The sequence below is a fragment of the Delphinus delphis genome, chromosome 15 (assembly GCF_949987515.2).
Source record: "Delphinus delphis chromosome 15, mDelDel1.2, whole genome shotgun sequence".
Lineage (NCBI taxonomy): Eukaryota > Metazoa > Chordata > Mammalia > Artiodactyla > Delphinidae > Delphinus > Delphinus delphis.
In genome coordinates this window covers 12,500,359-12,520,809 of record NC_082697.1, presented here as the reverse complement: position 1 = coordinate 12,520,809, position 20,451 = coordinate 12,500,359, and the positions used below count along the sequence as shown (strand labels likewise).

Sequence of the window (20,451 nt, the reverse complement as noted above, 5' to 3'; positions counted from 1 at the left end):
GTCCCAGCCCCTGCCTCCAGGCTGCCTCTATCCCAAATGTGGGCACCCAGGAACAAGTGCTTGGGTTGGAAGTCAGGTAGGCAGGACTCGGCTGGACTCAAACCCAGGTAACCGCAAGCTCTGGGCACTACACGGTCCCTAGCGGCATCTGCTGGAAAGATAGGGCATGGCATATATCCCCTGAAAGTTAAATTTGGGTGTGAACGTCTCCATTTCTCAGAGAAGGAAACTGAGGCTCTAAGAGAGATGGTGACTTCCCGCAAGTACAGCAGCCTGCCAGGTCAGGGGGCAGGCGAGGGTATCTGACTTCAAAGGTCTCAGCCCAGGCCTTCCCAGTTGTCAACAATCCAGCCCAGTCCCGGAACAAAGCCAGGTGCAGAGCATGTGGTTGGAGGCATGTGCCTTGGCCGCACACAGCTGGGGTGTGGGCTCCTGGCTCTAACAGTTATGAGCCTTCTTTCTTTTATTTAGCCATGGTTCACGGATGCCTGGTAGTGGGCCAGACACTGGGACACAGCAGACAGGACTGATGTGACTCCTTCTCTCAGGGTGCTTCACTGATGGAAGAGGAAGATGGTAAATATATAAACAGTTAAATTTAGATAAAATCACAAAGTGGCCAGAACACTCCATCCCACCTTTGGTTTCCTGAGTGGCCCCTAACACAACCTACACCAATGGACATTATCCGAGTCAGCTCTGAGGCTCAAAGGGAGCAGAGAACCAGGGTTCGAGAGACTCATCAGCTGCGGGGATTCACCCACCTCTTGATGCTCCACTGGTCAGCACTGCAACTCCTGGTCACCAGCTCCTCTCTTAGCCAACATCACCATGGCAACTCCAGAGGTGAAGATCTGAATGGTCAAGAGGCCAGCGCTGGCAGGGCCATCCTGTAGCCGAGCAGGTGAGGTAAAGGAGTGTGTCGGGCCAGGTGGGGGATGGAAAGCTGGCACATTGCCCAAAGGCAGTGGCCACTCCTCAGCTCCAGTGGATATGTGACCAGGCAGGACACGTGGTACCACAAGGGCCACTGGGGCCAGAGCTTCTGAATTTTCAAGACAAACCCCAAATCAGAATCTGGAAGTAAAAGCTGCTGGTTCTTAAGTATGAGTGTCTAGTTCAAAATTATAAAAACACCGTATCGGGAAAACAAAAACAAAACCCACATCAATTTCCAAGTTTCAGTCCACTGGCTGCCAGTTTGAGACCTCTTGTCTCTTACAAAACACCCCCCTGCTGTAAGCAGCCCTTCACACTCCACTTTGTACTGAGAGAAAGGCCTTCCAGAGAAAGAAACAGCCCTGGGCTTCCACCCTGTTTGCTGATGCAGCTCTGTTGTCTAAGAAGGAATGTGACTAGCTCAAGGCCTCAGAGACCCCACTTCTCAGCTCCTAAACCAAAGCTGCCCCTGTCCATCACCGCAGGAGAACTCACTTTTCTCATTGCAGGCCCTCAGGGTGCAGAACAGGCAGACATTCCTGCTTCCTATAAAAGTATCTGCCTGGAGGAAGGCATCAAATCCTCCCTGTTTGACCCCCAAATACAGATCGAGCTGATGGCTGTCCCCTTAGAGTGATTTTCCCTGTATCCAAACACTGGCTTCAGACAATCCAAAAAATCAGTCCATCACTGTGCCCGAAATCCCACCAGGATTCACTCTCGTCGATTATAGTATTGAGTCTTTTGAAACCTGTAATCGAAAGACACAAGGCTCTCTCTCTGGGAGGATCCCAGTCTGGGCCTGGAGAGAATGAGCTCTGGGACAGGTAGTTTAGAAGGAAAAGAGATTAAAAGAGAAGGGGCTCTCTTCCAAAATGGCAGGACTTAGGGGAGTCCCAAGTGTGGCCATGATAGTGGGGGGCCTTCAAGAGGAAGGCACCCGAAAGAAGCCTTTCATAGAGGTCAGTGTTTTCCAAAGCATGGGAAAGGAGGGAAAGAAACGAAGGAGGGAAGAGGTCGGGATGAAGGAGTGAGGAGGAAAGGAGGGAGGGAGACGGAGAAAGGCATGGGGCAGGCCTGGCAAAACAAGTCTGCAGGCCAATTCGGCCCGGCAATGAGATTTCTCTGACTCGGCAGATGGACTCAGGCAGCTTCATAAACATGACTCGGGCTTGGGCCGGTGATAAGGCGCTCTCAGCATGGGACCGAGATCGCAGGTCCCGGTGTGCAGGAACAAAATCTGTGCTGGCGTCTGTTCTGATTGGTCCGTTTGCGGCCAGCGTGGATTCTGATTGGCCAGGAACCAGCCCAATCTCGTGTTGAGTACTTGGAACTCCACTCCAGCAGATTCCAGACCAGACGGGCCTTGCAAATTGGGGCGGAGGATGGCGCGTCCCTCAGACCCACCCTAATCCGCAGGCACATGTGAGACAGAGAGTCCTAGCATGACATCAGAAGGAGGCGAGGGAATGCCTGGAAGAACAGTCACATTTTCCCACCATCACAGTGAAATAGGAACTGAGAATCCAAAATAAAGGTGAAATACATATAAAGACAGTAATTTTCCTGGCACACCTGAATGGCAGAGCCGCGGTACAATCTCGGGTATTCCTCGCCAGTCCCCTGTGAGGGAATATATATACTCTGCCATTTTAGAGAAGGAAACTGAGGTTCAGAGTGGTAACTCACTGAGCAGGGATCGCTGCCTCAAGAACCCTGACGGTATCGAAGCGATCGTCCTCCGTCCCATCTTCAAAGCCGTTGCTCACTCCGCCTGTGACGCTGGCCAGCCTAGCCACGTCCACGCCACCAGGGTTGGCCCCAAAGGAACTCGCCACAGATCAGGATCTTTGTATTATAAACCGACTTTTAATAATAATAATAAAAAATCTATCATGAATTGAATGAGAAGATCTGTACATTTCAAAGTAAACCAGTGCACGATGCCCTTGCCCTTGGGGGCCCCTCTCCGTTTCTGCCATGGGGTCCTCGTTTGTATCTGTGCCGTCTCTGTCCTGCAACAAGCCCATCTCTTGCAATCTGGTGCAGGGTGGCAAGAGAGGGAAGGCGGCCCCTGGGGGTGCACGGGGCCAAGATGCTGATGGGTCTTCAAGCCTCCAGGGCAGCGGGAAACCCACACCTGATTTCACCCATCAGCCAAGGCTGTAAAGACTCCTCCCTTCTGTCCCAGCTGTGACATTTCCCTGCTGGCAACAGAACCTAGAGGGGACAAACTGCTGGGGGGGGGGGTGGGCAGAGGGGGGATCCTGTGTGGGTCCTTGTGCCCAGGTGGGCAGGGTAGCTTCCTGTCTCTCTAGCTGGCTGAGAAGTCCCAAATGCCCTGCTCTGAGCTAACATCAAAAAATAAATTACAGAAGGTACCACTCAGTGTTTCCTGGCAGCCCTTCTACCTGCAGAGGACAGACACCAGGGTGGGGCTGCCTCTCCAATGGATGGTTCAACCCCCTCCAGCCCCCAGGCCTGGCCTAGCCACCTCTCAAACCCTTGTAGCCAGTTGTTCAAAGAACAAAGTAATTCACCCTGATACAGACCAACTGCTGGAGAACCGAGGGTGGGTGGGAAAAGGAACCCTAGTCGATACCTGTAAGCCACAGCTTAAGACCCTAATATTAAAAAGATGAAATACTGACATCTTTTGACTTTTCAATAATTTAGTTTTTCTTTTTTTTTTTAGTAGAACTGGGAAAAGTTGTCAATACTACCTTATGCTGGTCCCCTGTTAGACAATATAGCTTTCTTTGAAATTTAAAATGTCAAATATATAATCACGCAACCTGGGGGAAAAAAAAATCTCAGCGATACCAACGACAACATAAAAACCTCAAAATAAACCATAGAGAGTTCACGCCGTATAAATAAAGTCAGAGCAAATCTTGTGCCCAGGGCTGATGGCTCGAGTTCCAATGGTGCTGATGGCGGAAGCCGGTGTGGCTTCCGACCGTCCTCTTGGTAACAGGCGCTGTGCCCTGTCCCTCTGTCTTTACGGCAGAGGCCCGGCTTCTCCGAGTCCATCGGGCAGATTAGTACAGGGTTAGGGGGGAATCTGGAAGCTAAGGTGAGGAAGAAGAGCAGACACATGTGGTCGCCTGGAATGTGGACGTAGAAGGAAACCAGAGGTTTCCAAAGTGCAGGTTGAGCCATCCCGAGGGAGCTGGGGCCGCGGGCCTCCAGCTGCAGTGCCCGTGACTTCTCCCCTGTGTTCTGGGGACCTGCAGGCCGGAGCGCAGGCCCTGGCTGCACCCATCAGTTCTGTGGGTCCCCAGCACCCCTCGGGCTTCTGGCCGAAGTGTGAAGAACATGCCAGCCCAGGGCCGATCCACCGTCTCATCCAGGAGTGGGGGCACTGCTTATCCTCCCAGGAGGTGATGGAGGAGGCCGGACAGATCTTCAAGCAGGCAGGAGAGGAGGTCTCGGGCCAGCTCTGGAGAAGGCCACACGGCCCCCTGTGTCCTCCCATATCCCAGCTCCAGAGGACGCAGCCAAGTACCAGGCACCTCAGTGTCTAGAGGTCTCCGTCCACCGGCGGCTGGCAGAGGCGGTAGAGCCTGGTGGATGGAGGTGCAGAGGATGAGGACGAGCCAGGCAGGCCAACGCCTATTATTATTATTGCAACATGTGATCTATGTGAGCGTGTAATCCATGCCCAGAAAACAAAACTCAACAGGTGTAAAAAGATGCAGGGTGAAAAACTGATGCCACCCACTTTCCCCTAGTGGTACAGTCCCCGCCCCACAGGAGCCTTGCTCTCTCCAGACTGGCAAGGGGTTTACAAAAACAGACACATATATGTGCGCATGTTTATGTTAAGATCCTTGTGTGGGTGGGTGTGCATTTTTCCACGCTAATGGTGGCAAAGTAGACCCAGCACTCTGCCACTGGAGTCTTTTACTTAATATATCTTGGGGGCCTCTCCCTGCAGTACGTGGGGAGCTACCTTGGTTTTCTTTCTGCATTGGGAGGATTCTGAGCTCTACCCTCAAGTAAGGAGCCACTAATGGGTTTCAAGCAGGGGAGATGGTAGATCTGCTGTGGGGAGAATGATGGCAGAGGGACCAGACAGGAGGCTGCTGTGGTGACACAGACAAGACAGGGAAGCAAGGTGGCACAGTGGTCAGGAGTGTGGCCTCTGGGCCTAGAATGGCTGGGTTCAGAAGCGCAACTCTGTGGTTCTGTGTGCTAGCTGTGTGACCTTGGACAAGATACTTAACCTCTCTGGGCCTCAGTGTCCCCACCTGCCAATGGGGGGTAGTAATAGTACCTTGCTCACAGAGTTGTTGTTCGGAGCAAATAAGTTAATATAGGTAAAGATACTAGAGTGGTGCCTGGAGCGGGGGAAGCGACATATAAAAGTATTTAAAAGTAATGAGGGGAGGGGCCTCCCTGACAGTCCAGTGGTTAAGAGTCCATGCTCCCACTGCAAGGGGCATGGGTTTGGTCAGGGAACTAACATCCCGCATGGCAAACAGTGAGGCCAAAAAATAAAAATTAGAAATAAAAAAGTAAAAGTAATGAGGGGAATTCCCTCGCAGTCCAGTGGTTAGGACTCCGCACTTCCACTGCTGAGGGCCCGGATTCAATTCATGGCCGGGGAACTAAGATCCCAAAAGCCATGCCACGTGGCCTAAAAATAATAATAATAATAATAATAATAACGAGGGCTAAGAGAGCGCATGCAAAAACTAGTGAATCATATATAAGATCTGTATGAGTTCTTGTATTGCTCCAACACCGTTTCCTGGTCTTGACAATGTCCTGTGGTTACGTGAGACATTATTCTTGGCGGGGGGAGCTGAGTGAAGGACCACATGGAAACTCCCTGTATAATTTTTGCAACTTCCTGTGAGTCAAACTATTTCAAAATAGTCAGATAGTCAAACTATTTCAAAATTAAAAAGTTATTTAAAAATTGTGGGCCTGGGGCTTCCCTGGTGGCGCAGTGGTTGGGAGCCCACCTGCCAATGCAGGGGACGTGGGTTCGTGCCCCGGTCCAGGAGGATCCCACGTGCCGCGGAGCAGCTGGGCCCGTGAGCCATGGCCGCTGAGCCTGCGCGTCCGGAGCCTGTGCTCCGCAACGGGAGAGGCCACAGCAGTGAGAGGCCCGCGTGCCGCAAAAAAAAAAAAAAAATTGTGGGCCTATGTCAACAGCAAAGCAGGGCAGTGTGGATGGAGAGGGAGGACGCATAAAAATGAGTTATTCCTGGGAAAGGGGGCTGCACACAGTACCACGAGAAGGTCTGACATCAATGTGGAGATGATGGGCCGTGAGGACAGGATGAGGTAGGTGGGCTGAGGGCTCTGATGGTAGCAGGGCGGCAGAGGAGGGCGGTGGGTGAGCCGGTGGGGGGCACACAAATTACTGCCCCATGGTTCACTGTGGGGGCCCTGCCTCACTTTCCCAGCCAAAGTGGGAGCTCTGGGAGGTAACAGACTGAGTCGTATTTGTTGTTTCCCAAATGGGGTCCCGTAAATGAGAGGGGAAGCCCCATCTGAACACCAATGGGTCTGTCTGGGGTGAAGCCCAGCCCAAGTCCTGGCCTTCACAGAAGGGAGGAGAGGAAAGGAGACGGGGAGGGACAGCCACTCACCGCGGTGCACCCTGGGGCATCTGGTCCTTGACTCGGAGGTTTTTGGCCAGAATCTCCACCCTGGGGCCCTGGGAAGAAAGCACGGTGAGGCCCTGGGCTGCCTCCGCACGGAGTCCAGGGCGCTTGAGCAAGCATGTGGGTGTGGGTGGGCATAATGGGAGCTGAAATCCTCAGCCCTCTAGATGGGGAGACGGGCCGCAGCCCAGTCCCCAGACGCGCTGTGAGTCCACCTCTCCCTGTGTCCACCGGGCCCGGATCTGGGTGCCCTGCACGCAGCCCGGTGGGGCCCCGGGGGATGGGTCCCCTCACCTGCTTCCGCATGATGTCCGTGGCCTGCATGATGCACTTGGGCAGCAGCCCGTGGCTCCGCGCCAGGATGGCCGCCTGCTCCAGGGAGAGGCTCAGGGTGCTCCTGCAGGGGGGCGGCAACAGGGGCGGCAGGTGAGACGGGGGCGACTGCCTGGCCCCCCACGGCCCCCAAGGCCCCAATCAGAGCAGCAGGGACAGAGGACAGAAGTGGGAAAGTGTCCAGATCTGCCCCAACCAAGAGGCACGATCATTCCTGCTTATGTTGAACGGATGCTCCAGCAGAACCAGGCTGCAGAGACGCTCAGTCACGCCAACCAGGGTGAGAGAAGCGGGAAGCACAGCAGCCCTCCGAGGACCACCTCCTCCCGAGGTCCCATCTCACAGCAGACAAACTGAGGCTCGGTGGGGGGCGGGGGCAGCCACGGCCTCGTCTGGGCTCAACAGGCAGTGGCAGAATCGGGATTCAAACCTGGCCTTCGTCCTCCCGTCCCGGGCCCCAAAACCGCCCAGAGGCCCGCCCCCGCTCAGGGCCCGCACACCTCTGCATGCCCGTGCCGCACATGGTCATCTGGCAGGCCCCCAGGCGGTAGCAGAGCTCGGAGGAGATGGGGATGAGGCCGGCGCCCAAGCTCCCAGTGGCACCGGGCTTGTGGTAGACGAAGGACTTCATGAGGCGGCAGAGCTCGTCCAGGGCATTGATGGGGCGGATCAGCTGCGAGGCACACATACCCGGACGGTCGGAGGAGGCCCCCACCTGTCCTTCTTCTCCGTCATCACCTCCAATCCAGCTCCGTTACAGCAGCTGTCCTCTCGGCTCACCTCCTATGCTCACGATATATTTCAGGCCTAACCCTCCCATCTAATTCTCTTCACCTGCCCAGGTGCGCCCACGACCAAGCCTCAGCGAATACCCACTCCTGTCCTCTCCAAATAGCAGCACCTCCCCAGGACCAGCCTTCCCTTCTGCTCTGCCCCACCTCCCCTTTCCTGCGTCGCCTGTGCAGGCACAGAACACTGGCCAGTGCTTCCTGTGTCGGCTCAAGACTCTGCCAGCCAGACTATTATACAAACTCCCGAAGGGCTGTGCCCAGCCCTTCTCTCGGAGCCCAGCCTCGCGGTCCGAGGCCAGGAGCCCCAAAACCACTGTCAAAATCAAGCCCTGACAGGGACTTCCCTGGTGGTCCAGTGGTAAAGAATCTGCCTTCCAATGCAGGGGACGCGGGTTCGATCCCTGGTCGGGGAACTAAGATCCCACACACCGCAGGGCAACTCAGCCTGCGCGCCACGACTACTGAGCTCACACGCCTCAACTGGAGCCCGCGTGCCGCAAACTACAGAGCCCACGCGCTCTGGAGCCCGCGCCACAATGAGAGAAGAGAAAACCCGCACGCCACAACTAGAGAGAAGCCCGCGCGCCGCAACAAGCGCTGCAACGAAGCTCCCGTGTGCCGCAGCGAAGACCCAATGCAGCCAAATAAATAAATTAATTAATTAAAAAAAAAAGAAATCGAGGCCTGATAGAACCTGGGCAGAGGGGGAAAGGCCTGCAGCATGCAGCAGTAGGCGGGGGGGGGCACAGCCCCCGCAAGGCTGAGTGCAACACGCAGGAATGTGGCCCAGACAGCCAGGTATTCCCACTGCTAAAGATAAACTAGAAGCCTCCGTTTTGCGGGAAATCTTTTGACTTTTAAATGCTGGCAACAAATTGGAAACACACAAAAAGAGCACTGCATGGCCGCATCTGGTGTGAGGCTCCAGCCTCAGAGAGATGCTGTGATGAACAAGGGAGATGCAAGAGGCACAGGTGAGTGGGTGCCAGTGAGAATACATCATCTAAGGAGTTCTGAAGCAGGTGGGGAAGATGTCAGGATTTCTCGAATGGGGAAGGAGTTATCACAGAAGACTTCCTGGAGGAGGGACGGCAGAGGCCTCTGGGGCATCTCGGCCAGGATTCTAGCTGGGGTGTGACCCTGGGCCCTGTCTGACCGCACGAACCCCCAGCCCTGCCCAAGCTCCACGGCAGGTGAGGGGAAGGAGGGCACACCTGGTCTATCTTCACCGCTGTGGTGCTGGCGTCCGTGGGCAGGTTAGACCGTTCCAGGTAAAATGCCCTGAGAGAGAAAGACGGGGGTGAGGGTAGGGCCGCCACGCCCACCGTCCTCCCAGCCCCTGCCCCACTGCAGCCGCAGCCTCTTTGCCCTCCAACAACTGGAGGAAACAAATCATTAAGAGCGGCTGGCACAGCTCTCCACACCCACAGTCACCTGTTCCTCCAACAGCCCTGGGGGAAGCAGGAAGGGGCCTCCCGGGCACTCCTCAAATGCCACCTCCCCCCGACTGGCCGTCAGAATCAGCACTGACACCCCACTCTCTCTCCCATCCTGCTGTGTCTCCTCTGAGCACCCTCATCACTTGACACGTCACACTGCTCTGTTTACTGGGTTATTGCTTATCTCCCCTTCTAGAACAGCGCTCGGCCAACTTTTTTTGTAAAGGGCCAAAGAGTAAATATTTTAGGCTGTGTAGACCAGTCTCTGTGAAGATGCTACTCAGCTCTCCTGTTGCAACACAAAAGCAGCCAGAGACGATACACACACAGATGAATGTGGCTGTGTGCTAATAAAACTTTATTGACAAAACAGGGGGTGGGCCAGACCACAGCAGCTCTAGAATCTACCCTCCATGAAGAACAGGCTTTGTTTGGTCACTGTTGACTCCTAAGTGAGCACCCAGAACAGAACCTGGCCTATGGAAGGCCTTGAGTGACAGGTGCTGAATGAAAGAGATGAATGAATGATCACAGTGGCAATTTTTAAAATATTCAGCGAACGGCACAGAACAGATTGATGGCGTCGAATGATCCAGAGAGATGCCAGTTATAATAATACAGGTAGATATTTTCTCTGAACAGGCATGTGAAAGCATCATTCTCCCATTTCCAAATAGTAAAGCCCTTACCACACCCTGAAACCCCGTCTCCTAATTCTCAGCCCACCTTCCTCGTGGAGGGAGAAGGTGAGGCAGAAGTAGGAACGGGCTGGGATGGGGGCAGCAGTAGTGGGAGCTGCCTCCTTGGGCGCCAGGCTTCCTCCTGGCGGATGTGACCCCTACTCTTTCTTCTCTCTGGGGGTCTCCCCTGAGCAGGGCCGAGGCTCTGGAGTCATGTCCCTCACTCACAGGCTCAAGAACCCCAGGGCCCCTGTCCCGGCTCCCACCCCCATGCAGAGTGAAACAGGCATCTCCCCCGAGATGGAAGGACCTGCTTTGAAGCCAGGCAGACCCAGCCTAGCTGCGTGACTTGGGCAAGCTGGGTGTGCTCTCTGGACATCAGTTTCCTCATCTTCAAAGTGGGTTAGAATGGCTGCCAGTGACTGCTGGGAGAATCTGATGAGCTCGTGTAGGCAGAGGGCCTGGCGCACAGTAGATGCTCAAGAAAGGGCATTGCCCGCCCCCGCATTGGGGGCCCGTCCGGTGCCTTACACGCTAATGCTCACTCCCCTTGACAGTGTTCAGAATCCTGCCTCCATCATGTAGCCCATGCAGATACCTGAGTTTGCGGTAATACTGCTGAACCTTCTCCAGGGACTGGGCATTGATCTCCTGCTGCAAATCTTCCACCGTCTGGCTGCCTGGAGGAGGCGGCACCTCCATGTTCTCCAGAGCTGTGAAGGAAGAAGAGCGAGGACAGGTGCTTGGCTCCCGGTGTGCACGGCCATCCCCAGTGGGCCCCACTCAGCCCGTCCCCGCGGCTCACCTTTCGTGAAGAGCACGGTGTGCAGCCTTAGACTGGCCCCGCTCTCCAGGCGGGAGGGCAGCTTGGAGAAGTGATAGCTATCCAGGTAGAAGATGACCTTCAGTGCCTGCCGGCTGCCCTCGATGTGGTAGAAGACGTTGGTGTCTGGTGGGGGACGTGGTGGGGCAGAGGGCTCACCGTCAAGGCCGGAGGGGCCCCGCCCCACCTCTGCAAGGGCAGCTACAGACCTCCTTCAGGTCGCCACTGTGATGTCCCAGGACCTCCCTGTCTGCCCACCCCAGAGTCGCGGCTTCAGACCTTCCTGCCCTCCCACAGTCTCGGGGCACCTCTGATAGCCCCGTCCCCCTACTACTCAGAGGAGCAACCTCTGACCTCCCTTTTCACCTCCCTTGACAGGTCCCAGTTTCTACTGCTTAATTCTTAAACCTGACATTGATTCTGCCCAGCTGCGGAGTTGTCCCTGTTTATCTTCAGAGCCTCACCAATGCTCCTTCTACCCCTCACCTGGTAGCCCAGGGCCTCTACCTGGCAAAAGTTACCCTCAAACAGCACCTGCATCTTACTTACACCCACAGCAAAGAGCTTGTGGCAGGGGTGGCACTAACACCCCATCCTGCACCCATAGCAGACATCACTAATTGATGGATAATTCTCCCTGAGCCCAGCTGGCCTACAGACAGGCACTGCCAACCAATTCCAATTGGTCCCCGAAATGAAACCCACTATGCTTCTAGACTCCAGTTTACACATTCTCAACAGGGTGATGGCACCTCCAAGGAGGTAAAAATTGGTTTTGGGGGCAAAGGCAAAAAAAAAAAAAAAACTTAACTCTTTTTATATGTAAAGCACATATATACATATAGTACATAACAGAGATATAGCATATCCATGATATAAAGATTTCACGGGGGTGTGGGTGATTAGGAAAAAATTGTCTCAACAAGCTCCTCAGGGAGGTGATAATAAAAAACAACAACAAGAAAAGCAGGGGTTCTCAAACTGGCATGCTTCCAAATCACCGGGAGGGCTTGCTGACACACATTTCTGGGCTCTGCTTCCGGTTTGGGATTCAGCAGGTCTGGGATGGGGCCTGAGAATGAGGCTAACAAGCTTCCAGGTGCCGCTGGTCCAGGGATCACACTCAGAGAACCATGGCTGTAGAACCGAGCGCAGGGATTCTCAGTCCTGGCTATACATCAAAGCCACCTGGAAAGCTTATCTTGAATCCCAAGGCCCAGGATCCACCCCACAGGCTGAATCCAAATCACCAGGGCTGGGGCTGGGACTGAGGCATCAGTATCTGAAAAGCTCCCTGGTCGATCCCAGGGCAGCCAGGGCTGAGACCCACTGGACCGCAATGTGAGCTCCAGGAGGGCAGAAACCATGGCCGTGTATCTCTCCACTATGGCCCAGAACCTAAAACTGAGCCTGACACGTATCATGTGCTCGAAATTATGGGTATGTGGATAGATGGATGAGTGTGTGGGTGGATGGGTGATGGATGGATGGATGGATGGATGGATAAATGGATGGGTGGATGGATGAGTAGATGAATGAGTGGATGAGTGGGTAGGCGAGTGGAAAGATGGGTGGGAGGGAGGGAGAAAGAAAGGAAAGAAGAAAATTATGGTGTAAGTTCTTAGAAAATCTTAACACGTCTTCATCCCACCGAAGGTTATCTCTAGGAGTTTTAATAAGAACTGGGTACTGGCTGTTTTTCCCTCTTAAGTGCTCTTGGAGACGGCTGGGTTTATAAAAAAAAGAGACCTTCTCCTTCCCTGTATGCTGGGAGCATGAGGTTTGAAAGCACTGGGTCCTGGGTCAACTTTAGGCAGCTAGCCTGGTGGCAGGGGGAGGGACAGGGTGACCCCAGAGCAGTCCCTTCCACTCCAGAACCCCGACTCTCACAGTGGGGGTAGGAGGAATCACTCACTGGCCACGTAGTTCTCGTCCAGCTGCTTGAAGGAGAAGGTGACGTTGTCCAGCTCCGACAGGGTCACCCAGATGTCCTCCAACATGGTCCGTTCCTCTTTCTGCAAGAGCAAGACAGAGTGGAGGCGTCACAGGTGCCACCCCTGCCCCAGGTTTCACTTCAAGATGCTGTGATTCAACTCTAGTTGACACACCAGGCTGTGGCGCTACCAGGCATGAGGTCTTGCGCAGGTCTCTCTGGGGCTGGACGGGAGATCATGTTTGCTCCAGGCCTGTCCTGCACCTCCCAGGTCAGAGCCCATCTCTGCTCTATCATGCTGGGTGGTCCTCTTACCCGGGTCAACCCACCAATCCCACTGAACCATTCCAATGCAGCACCCAGCTCAGAGCCTGCATATCCTGGCAACTGCTGAATTAACACACTGGGTCCCAGTATCCTCATCAGAGAAGAAGAAAGTGAGGGCTGGGTGCTCAGTTCCAGAAACCAATGAGAGGGTGTCTCCCACCAGGCAGGCACCCGTCTGCAATATCGGCCAGCAGAGGGCGCACCACGGCCACTCTTTCCCAAACCGCCGCAGCTGTGGCTTCCTGTCTGGCCTGGGAAAATGTCTAGGAGGCTCAGGGCTGCAAGGTGTGGGGAGCTCAGGCCTGGGCACACGGGTGGAGGGGCAAACAGCACAGAGCAAGTGCTGCTGCCGGCTGGATTTCTGGGGGGGCATTGGCTCTGGGTACCAGTACCCTGAAATGCTGAGTCATTGGCTCTGCCTCCTCCCGGAGCTGGTAGAGGGACCCACCCTGATTCTGAGCCCTGCGAGTGGATGGACAGGGCACTCAGAGATAAAAGAGATGTGGAGAAGGCAGGGCAGTCTGGGGGAACCAGGTCTAGAGTCAGACTCCCAGGTTCACACAGGTTCCCTGGGCCTCAGTGTTCTCATCCTTAAAAAGTGGGTGGTGAAAGGACCTATCTGGGGGCCACTGCAAGGACTAAACAAGGTGCTATTTGCATCAACAAAGTTCACCTGGATTACCACAAAAGCCTGCTCACTGGTCTCCCAGTTTCTGCCCTTGCCCCTCTACACTCTTCCCCACCCCGCAGCCTGGGTGATCCTTTAAGTATCAAAGTCAGATCCTGTCCCTCCTCTCCTCAAAACCCTCCCCTGACTGCCACCCACTCAGAGTAACAGCCAAAGTCCTACAACAGCCTGCAAGACCCCGAACAGTCAGACCCCAGTTAATTCTCAGGACTCACCTCCCCCACCTTCCCCGGGCTCACGCACTCTATTCCAGCCGCACTGGGTACCTCATTGTATCTCAAACACTGCGTGCATCCTCCTGCCTCAGGACCTTTGCACCTGCTGTTCTCTCTGCCTGGAGGGCTCCTCCCCAGTGTCCTCATGGCTTACCCCCTCCCCTCCTTCGGTTCTTAGGTCAGATGTCACCTCTCACTGAGGCCCTCAGTGGCTGCCTTATCAAAACTTTCAACTGCCACCACCCCAGACCTTCCCCTTAGCCCTTAACACTATAAATGAGGGTTTCTCAACTGCAGCACTACTGACACTTGGGGCCAGATAATTCTCTGCCAGGGGGTGGGCACGGGGGTGAGCATTCTGTGTGTTGTAGGAGGTTCAGCAGCCTCCCTGGCCTCTACACACCAGATGCCAGTAGTACTTCCTCTTCCCTCAGTTGGGCAACCAAAAATGTCTCCAGAGTTTGCCAAGTGTACCCTGGAGGCAAAACTGCCCTGGTGAGAACCACTGGTCTGTACCATCCCTGGTCCTTAGTTGTTTATGTCTATCTCCCCAAAATCAGGGTATAAGGTCCCTGAGTAAATGAACTCTCTGTTTTGTCCACTGCTGGGTCCCCAGTGCCTGTAACAGTGACACATAGTAGGTGCTCGATAAACAGCCGCTGAATAAATGAACGGGGTGAGTGACAGCCTGAGCAAGACCTCCCCCGCCCCCCACTCACCGCAGCCGGCGAGAGCAGGGACTGGCAGTGCAGGAGGACGCCAGTGGCCGCCACCTGCTCCAGCCACTTGCGGCTGGCGTCCCGGCTGCTCTCCTCGTACTCGCCATTGTTGTTGTAGCGGTAGCTCAGGGCTGCCAGCAGCTGCTCGGAGAAGGTGCACACGGCAGCCACCAGTGCCTGGCAGAAGATGCTGTCCCTGCGCAGCTGCAGCTCCGTGTCTGTGGACAGAGGGGATGGGGCCGCGCTGGGCAGGGGGCTCCTGTGCCATCAGCAGGCCTGTACCCCACAACCCGGGGCCCAGGACCAGCCTCCTCTCCCCAACATGACCACCCATCCGGGGCCAACTGGCAGACAGAATTCATTCATCCCAGGCACCAAAGGCAACTCCATAAAACTCAATTCTCCAAAAGCCAAGCCAATCCGTGGAAAAACTCGGCCCTCTCAATGACCCATCTGCCTACGTAAAACAACAAAACAACTTGTGATTTTCCAAGGGCTTTCCCCAAACCCTTACCCTCAGCTGTTCATTTATTAGGAAATTTCTCAGCATTGATTGAGAGTGATGATGCCGGCTCCATGTTTTAAGAAATGCAGTTTACCATTTTCTCTATTTTTGAGAAGTATGCCTTCTTCTTATCATCCCCCACCACCACTTCCTTGCCCCCTGCTTGTGATGTGATTTACAGAACTGGCCAATTTGGGGCAATCAGTCATTCAGGGTCCTAACATCCTGGAAGGGATTTTTTTCTTTTCTTTTGGCTGTGCCACGCAGCTTTCGGGATCTTAGTTCCCTGACCAGGGATCGAACCCGGGCCCCAGCAGTGAAAGCACCGAGTCCTAACCACCGGACCACCAGGGAATTCCCTGGAAGGGATTATTTTTGTTTGTTTGTTTGTTTTTTGTTTTTATTTTTGCGGTACGCGGGCCTGTCACTGTTGTGGCCTCTCCCGTTGCGGAGCACAGGCTCCGGACGCGCAGGCTCAGCGGCCATGGCTCCTGGGCCCAGCCGCTCCGCGGCATGTGGGATCTTCCCGGACCGGGGCACGAACCCGTGTCTCCTGCATCGGCAGGCGGGCTCTCAACCACTTGCGCCACCAGGGAAGCCCTGGAAGGGATTATTTCTGATGACTGGCTCTCGCCAATGGGTTTTCAGTGACCAATTTTGACCCAGATCCCATTCTAGCTGCCCCTTGGCTGAGAATTTCTGGAAGGAAGGGAGGGACAGAGAACACCTCCAAGATTCCCCTAGGCCCCCGTCAGCCCCTCCTCCACCCCACTGTCTTCGGGGTAGGAAGCCCCAGGCTGGGGCTGAGGGCTCTACCGGCAAAGAGCCTCCCTAAATGTCGGTGCTCTATCCTGTGTCCTCGTCAAGATCAGCCCAGGCCTGGGAAGTGGCAAGAGACAGTGCTCCTGGCTCCAGGGCCCTGAGACTTGTCCCCCAGACACAAGAGGAAGACGTGAGGTCCGAGTAGTTCTTGGAGGGGCTAGAGGCCATGGTGTTACCTCCCCCTGTGCAGACCCCGACGACCAGGGGAAAGTCAACCTTGGCCGGCGGAAGAGGCCTTCCCCGGGGTGCGGTCATGGGCACTGGCTGCCGGGGAGCCTCTCCCAGATGCACCTGGGTGTGTGCAAATCACAGACAGCTGCCCCTTCGAAGCCCTCACCTGTGCATTTCAGCAAGGCCAGGAGAAGCTGGTTCTTTCCATCTGGAAGGAGAAGGAGATGGGCTGAGAGGGGTTAGCGGAAGCAGCAAGTCGAGCCAGGCCTCCCCACAGCCCACATGCCTGACCCCTTCTTGCAGCGAAGCTCTGGGCACACAGAGCCGTGCTCAACAAGCTCTGACTGAATGTTGAGCAGATTCTAGAAACCCCAACTGTCAGCTGCACCCCAACTGTCTACACAGAGACTCAAACCAGCCCCTCCAACTAATGGGCCAGAGCCCCCAGCCCACACCTTGTACCTGTGCGTGGGCACACCCTGACACACGTGTGTACGTACATGTGGGAGCACACTCAGACCACGTACACTCACACGTGTACTCAGGTACTTATTCACATCGTCCTACACAGCCAAGCCCTGCCCACGGGTAGACAAAGCCCAGACCTTCCAGACACAGGCCTAACACCCTGGTCTCTTTCCGTCAAATAAAGGCTCTTGGGCCCAGAAGGGGCTTAAAAGAAAAATCTGAAAGGCCCCTGGATTTGCCCTCTTGTGATACATTCTGTCCTCGGGAGGCACTAAGATGCAGGGCAGGGTGTGGTAATAACACCAGCAAATGCTTACTGAGGACTTACTGTGTGCCAGGCACTGTACTAAGTGCCTTGTTTGTACCGACTCGTTTATCCCTCACAACAACACTATGAACCCATTTTACACATGAAGAGACTGGAGCACAGAGAAGTCAAGGAACTTGCTAAGGTCGCACAGCCAGTAAGTGGGAGAGCTGGGGTTCGAGCACCGGCCATCTGGCTCTGGAGTCCATGCTCTTCACCAGTCACAGTTTTGGAAGACAGGACAGTTCAGGGCCAACACAGACTTCCAAGTCAGAGGGTGCTGTTCCTGGGGTCATGACCCTGGGGCCAAGCACCTCCTGCTGTCCTGGTCAGATGTCTCCCTGGCCTGGGATCCTTCTAACCCAGGAGTCCCAGGCTCAAATGCTGCCAAGGGCCAGGCAGGTAACATAAGGTGCATGAAGCAGACCCCAGGCCACAGGCCATGGTGGGATCCGTGTGGACTGGGAGGCGCCCCTCCCCCACCTAAAGAGGGTGGCCACCACTCATCTCCAGCCAAGTGGGGTCTCGGATTAGAAATGCTGGCAGCAGGTTCACCGTGTTTAATGCTGTGGCATCAAAAATTACCTGGCGGCCCAAGTCTGATCAGGACCCACCCACCCCCCAACTTGTAACCTGGTTAATAAACAAAAGGAACTGAACTACATCCACAATTTTGGAAGCTGAGAAGCAACAAGTTCAGCCTTCTTAGCCTCCTGACTCTGCAAGGAAGCCCCAGGCACCCCAAATCAGCAGTTCCTTGATCAAGTGTGTACTGTCCCAGGGCCTTGCCCAGGGCAGGACACAGCTGAGAAAGGGACACTCTCTCTTCCTGTCCTCTCCCTGGGCCTGGAGAGACATGGGGCACGGAGATGGACCCATTCCTGATCCTTCCACGTTGCACATCAAGAACCAAAGGCCACAAAACCTCCACATCACAGCCTTCCCTGCCCAGCTGACCTTCCACGTATCTCTGAATGTTGTCCACCAGGGTCTTGATGGAATTGGGGAGGTTCCAGGGGTCCTCCTGGATGCTGATCTGGATCAAGCTGCGGCCACGAATTGTACACTCCTCTTTCTGTTTGAACTCTGGGGCAGAAAGTGACATGAGGGCAGGAAAGGGACAATTAGATAGCTTTGGAAAATGGTGGCACGAAGGCCTCTGTACCATCACTAGATTCCAAAGCTCAGAATCTTAGGTCAAGGATGCTGGCAGGACTCTAGGGTACTATCTGGTCCATGGAAGGCAAATACATGGTAAGTGTGCTACGAATTCATAGTATCACACTCATGGCAGACATTGCTGATCAATCTCAGCACTCCTTCCCGCTCGTCTGAGGCCGCGACTCCTCACAGGTACAACAAATCCAATGCAGACATCACAAATCAATCAGGGCATGCTTGTCTCCTAAGCCTGGATGTAGTCACGGAAGGATTCTCGGGTACTACCTCCTCACAGCCACAACCAATCGAGCTGGCACGTCAGTTGTAACCTAGCGTAACCTTTTCCCTACACAGAGGAGGAAGTCCAGGCACAGAGTGGAAAAGTGACTTGCCTCAAGTCACACAGCAGGGTAGTGACAGAAAAGGGACTTGAACCTGGCCCCAGACAAGCAAACACAGGTCCCTGCTCCTTTGGCCTCTTCCCTGCTACAAAGTCCCAGGTTTCTGAGATATGTGTGGTTTTGTTTCCTCTGAGTTTGACATTTCTTCTTCCTAAGGTCCATCCCAGGGAGAGATGATCCTGAGACAGCAGGAGGGAGAGCTGAGCTAGGGCACCCCAACTTCTCACCACTTCTGACCCTCACTTAGGAGCAACTGCCTGTTTCTTTTCCTATCTCCTGAACTCTACTGGAAGCTCCTTGAGGTCAGAGGCAGTGTCACTTTCATCTAATGGGCCCCAGGGCCCAGCACAAGGCCTGACACAAGCTGGTTCTTGGAAATTATTTACTGGATGTATGAATGCATGGATGCATGGAGTAGACAGATGGGTGGATGAGTGGGTAGGTGGATGGGTGGATGGGTGGATGGATGGATGGATAGATGAATGGATGGATGGATGATGGATGGATGGATGGATGGACAGATGGGTGGAGAGATTAAATAGGTGGGTGGATGGGTAAATGGGAGGAGAAGTAAATAGAGGGACATAAAAGTCAATCTTTTTCTCTCAATCATTTCAAGAAGAAGGTCTCAGTTTGGTGCTGGTAAGTCCTTAACACTTCTTTAACTCACTAATCCCCCTCAGGAATAAGGAACAAAGAGTTCTGGGCAGGCAACAGTGCCTAACTACAGTACAATGACATTTTTTGTTGCTGTTTCCATTGGATTTATCATTATTTTATGACATTTTATACTGGTTTTCCATTTACGGGGAGTTAAATAAGGTCCTTTCAAAACTGAATTTTTTAAAGGGAGACAGTTTGATCTATCAATAATATGGGCAGCAAATGAATATGGTTTAAAAAATGTAAAGATGTTGGCAGATTCTCTGAATATGTCTAAAGCGATGAAGGGGCTGTGGGTGGGGTGTGTGAGGTTTGGCAAATCGTGCTCCAGTCCTTCCCCTCATGTTATAAACAGGCAGACGGAGGCCCAGAAAGGCTCAGGGACCAGCCCAGCGGTCCACACACTTTTTCTGTGAAGAGTCAGGTAGGAACTGATTTAGGCTTTGCAGGGCATTCAGTCTCTGTCACATATTCTTTCTTTCTTTCGTTCCGTTTTAACAATCCATTATTAATGAAAGGTCATTCTGAGCTCACAGTCTGTACGAAAACAGGCCATGGGCTGGATCTGCTGACTGCCCCTGGACTGACCCACGGCCATTCAACAGGTGAGGGGCAAAGCGGAGAACGTGGCCCAGGTGGCCTGACGCCTGTCCAGCACACGTCACCCATTGCAGCCCGTCTCCCTGACGGATGCTGGATGTCATCCCTCGCCCTGCCTGGGGACTCTTCTCTGCTCACCTTGTAAGCTGTGGTCCATGGGGAAATGCCTGGTCTCTTCAAAAGCTCTGCTCATGACTGGCCCCTTGAGGAGTGCATGGATGGAGTCCACCTGGGTGGCGGGAAGCTCTGGGTTAGTTTGGCCCACAGGGCCCTCCAAGTTGCAGGGACCCATTACTCATAGCCCCTGCCCCGGCTCCTGGCTTATGGGTTGGTTCTTACCAGGGGTGATGGGAAGAACTCAAGGTCAGGCCGGGGTTGGGACAAAGGTCCTACCTGGTTAAAGAGGTGCTCCAGGCAGCCATGAAGCTTGTCCTGCTTGTCCGACGGGATCCTCATGTCACAGGGCAGCTCGTCCCCTTGCAGAAGGAAGAAACCACAGCCATCAACTATTCCTGCCCCATCTCACACCTTCCCAGCCTCTTTCTCAAGAAAGCAATGTAGCTACAGAGCTCCAAAACCCACAGTGGACTTGGAGTCTGATAGACCCAGGTCCTGGCTGTGTGACACTGCACAAGCCACTTGACCTCTCTGCACCTCGGTTTCTTCATCTGCAAAATGGGCAACAGGAACTAAAACATTACGCAATTGTAAGTCAATGTTATTAGTTTTCACTCTGCAGACGAGGAGACAGAAAGTCAGATATAAGGAACTGGATCCCAGTCTCCTGATTCATCCCCCAGCCATTGCATTTAAATCAGCTGCCACATGTGAGTGCCTTCCTAAAA

At 54.2% G+C, this 20,451-nt stretch overlaps 1 protein-coding gene across 1 annotated transcript in view; it reads right to left on the bottom strand.

The window, feature by feature from the left end:
- Positions 1-2,795: 2,795 nt before the first annotated feature.
- PREX1 (phosphatidylinositol-3,4,5-trisphosphate dependent Rac exchange factor 1) overlaps positions 2,796-20,451 on the bottom strand; it is a 197,702-nt gene continuing 180,046 nt past the window's right edge. The window contains exons 28-40 of the mRNA XM_060030665.1: positions 20,000-20,082; positions 19,745-19,835; positions 17,739-17,867; positions 16,173-16,214; positions 14,509-14,726; positions 12,542-12,641; positions 10,609-10,752; positions 10,402-10,516; positions 8,899-8,965; positions 7,394-7,566; positions 6,855-6,957; positions 6,546-6,613; positions 2,796-4,505 (exon numbers count right to left, since the gene is read on the bottom strand). Coding sequence (XP_059886648.1) covers positions 4,463-4,505; positions 6,546-6,613; positions 6,855-6,957; positions 7,394-7,566; positions 8,899-8,965; positions 10,402-10,516; positions 10,609-10,752; positions 12,542-12,641; positions 14,509-14,726; positions 16,173-16,214; positions 17,739-17,867; positions 19,745-19,835; positions 20,000-20,082 — 1,376 coding nt within the window. The 3' untranslated portion in view covers positions 2,796-4,462. The remainder of the gene's footprint in view (positions 4,506-6,545; positions 6,614-6,854; positions 6,958-7,393; positions 7,567-8,898; positions 8,966-10,401; positions 10,517-10,608; positions 10,753-12,541; positions 12,642-14,508; positions 14,727-16,172; positions 16,215-17,738; positions 17,868-19,744; positions 19,836-19,999; positions 20,083-20,451) is intronic.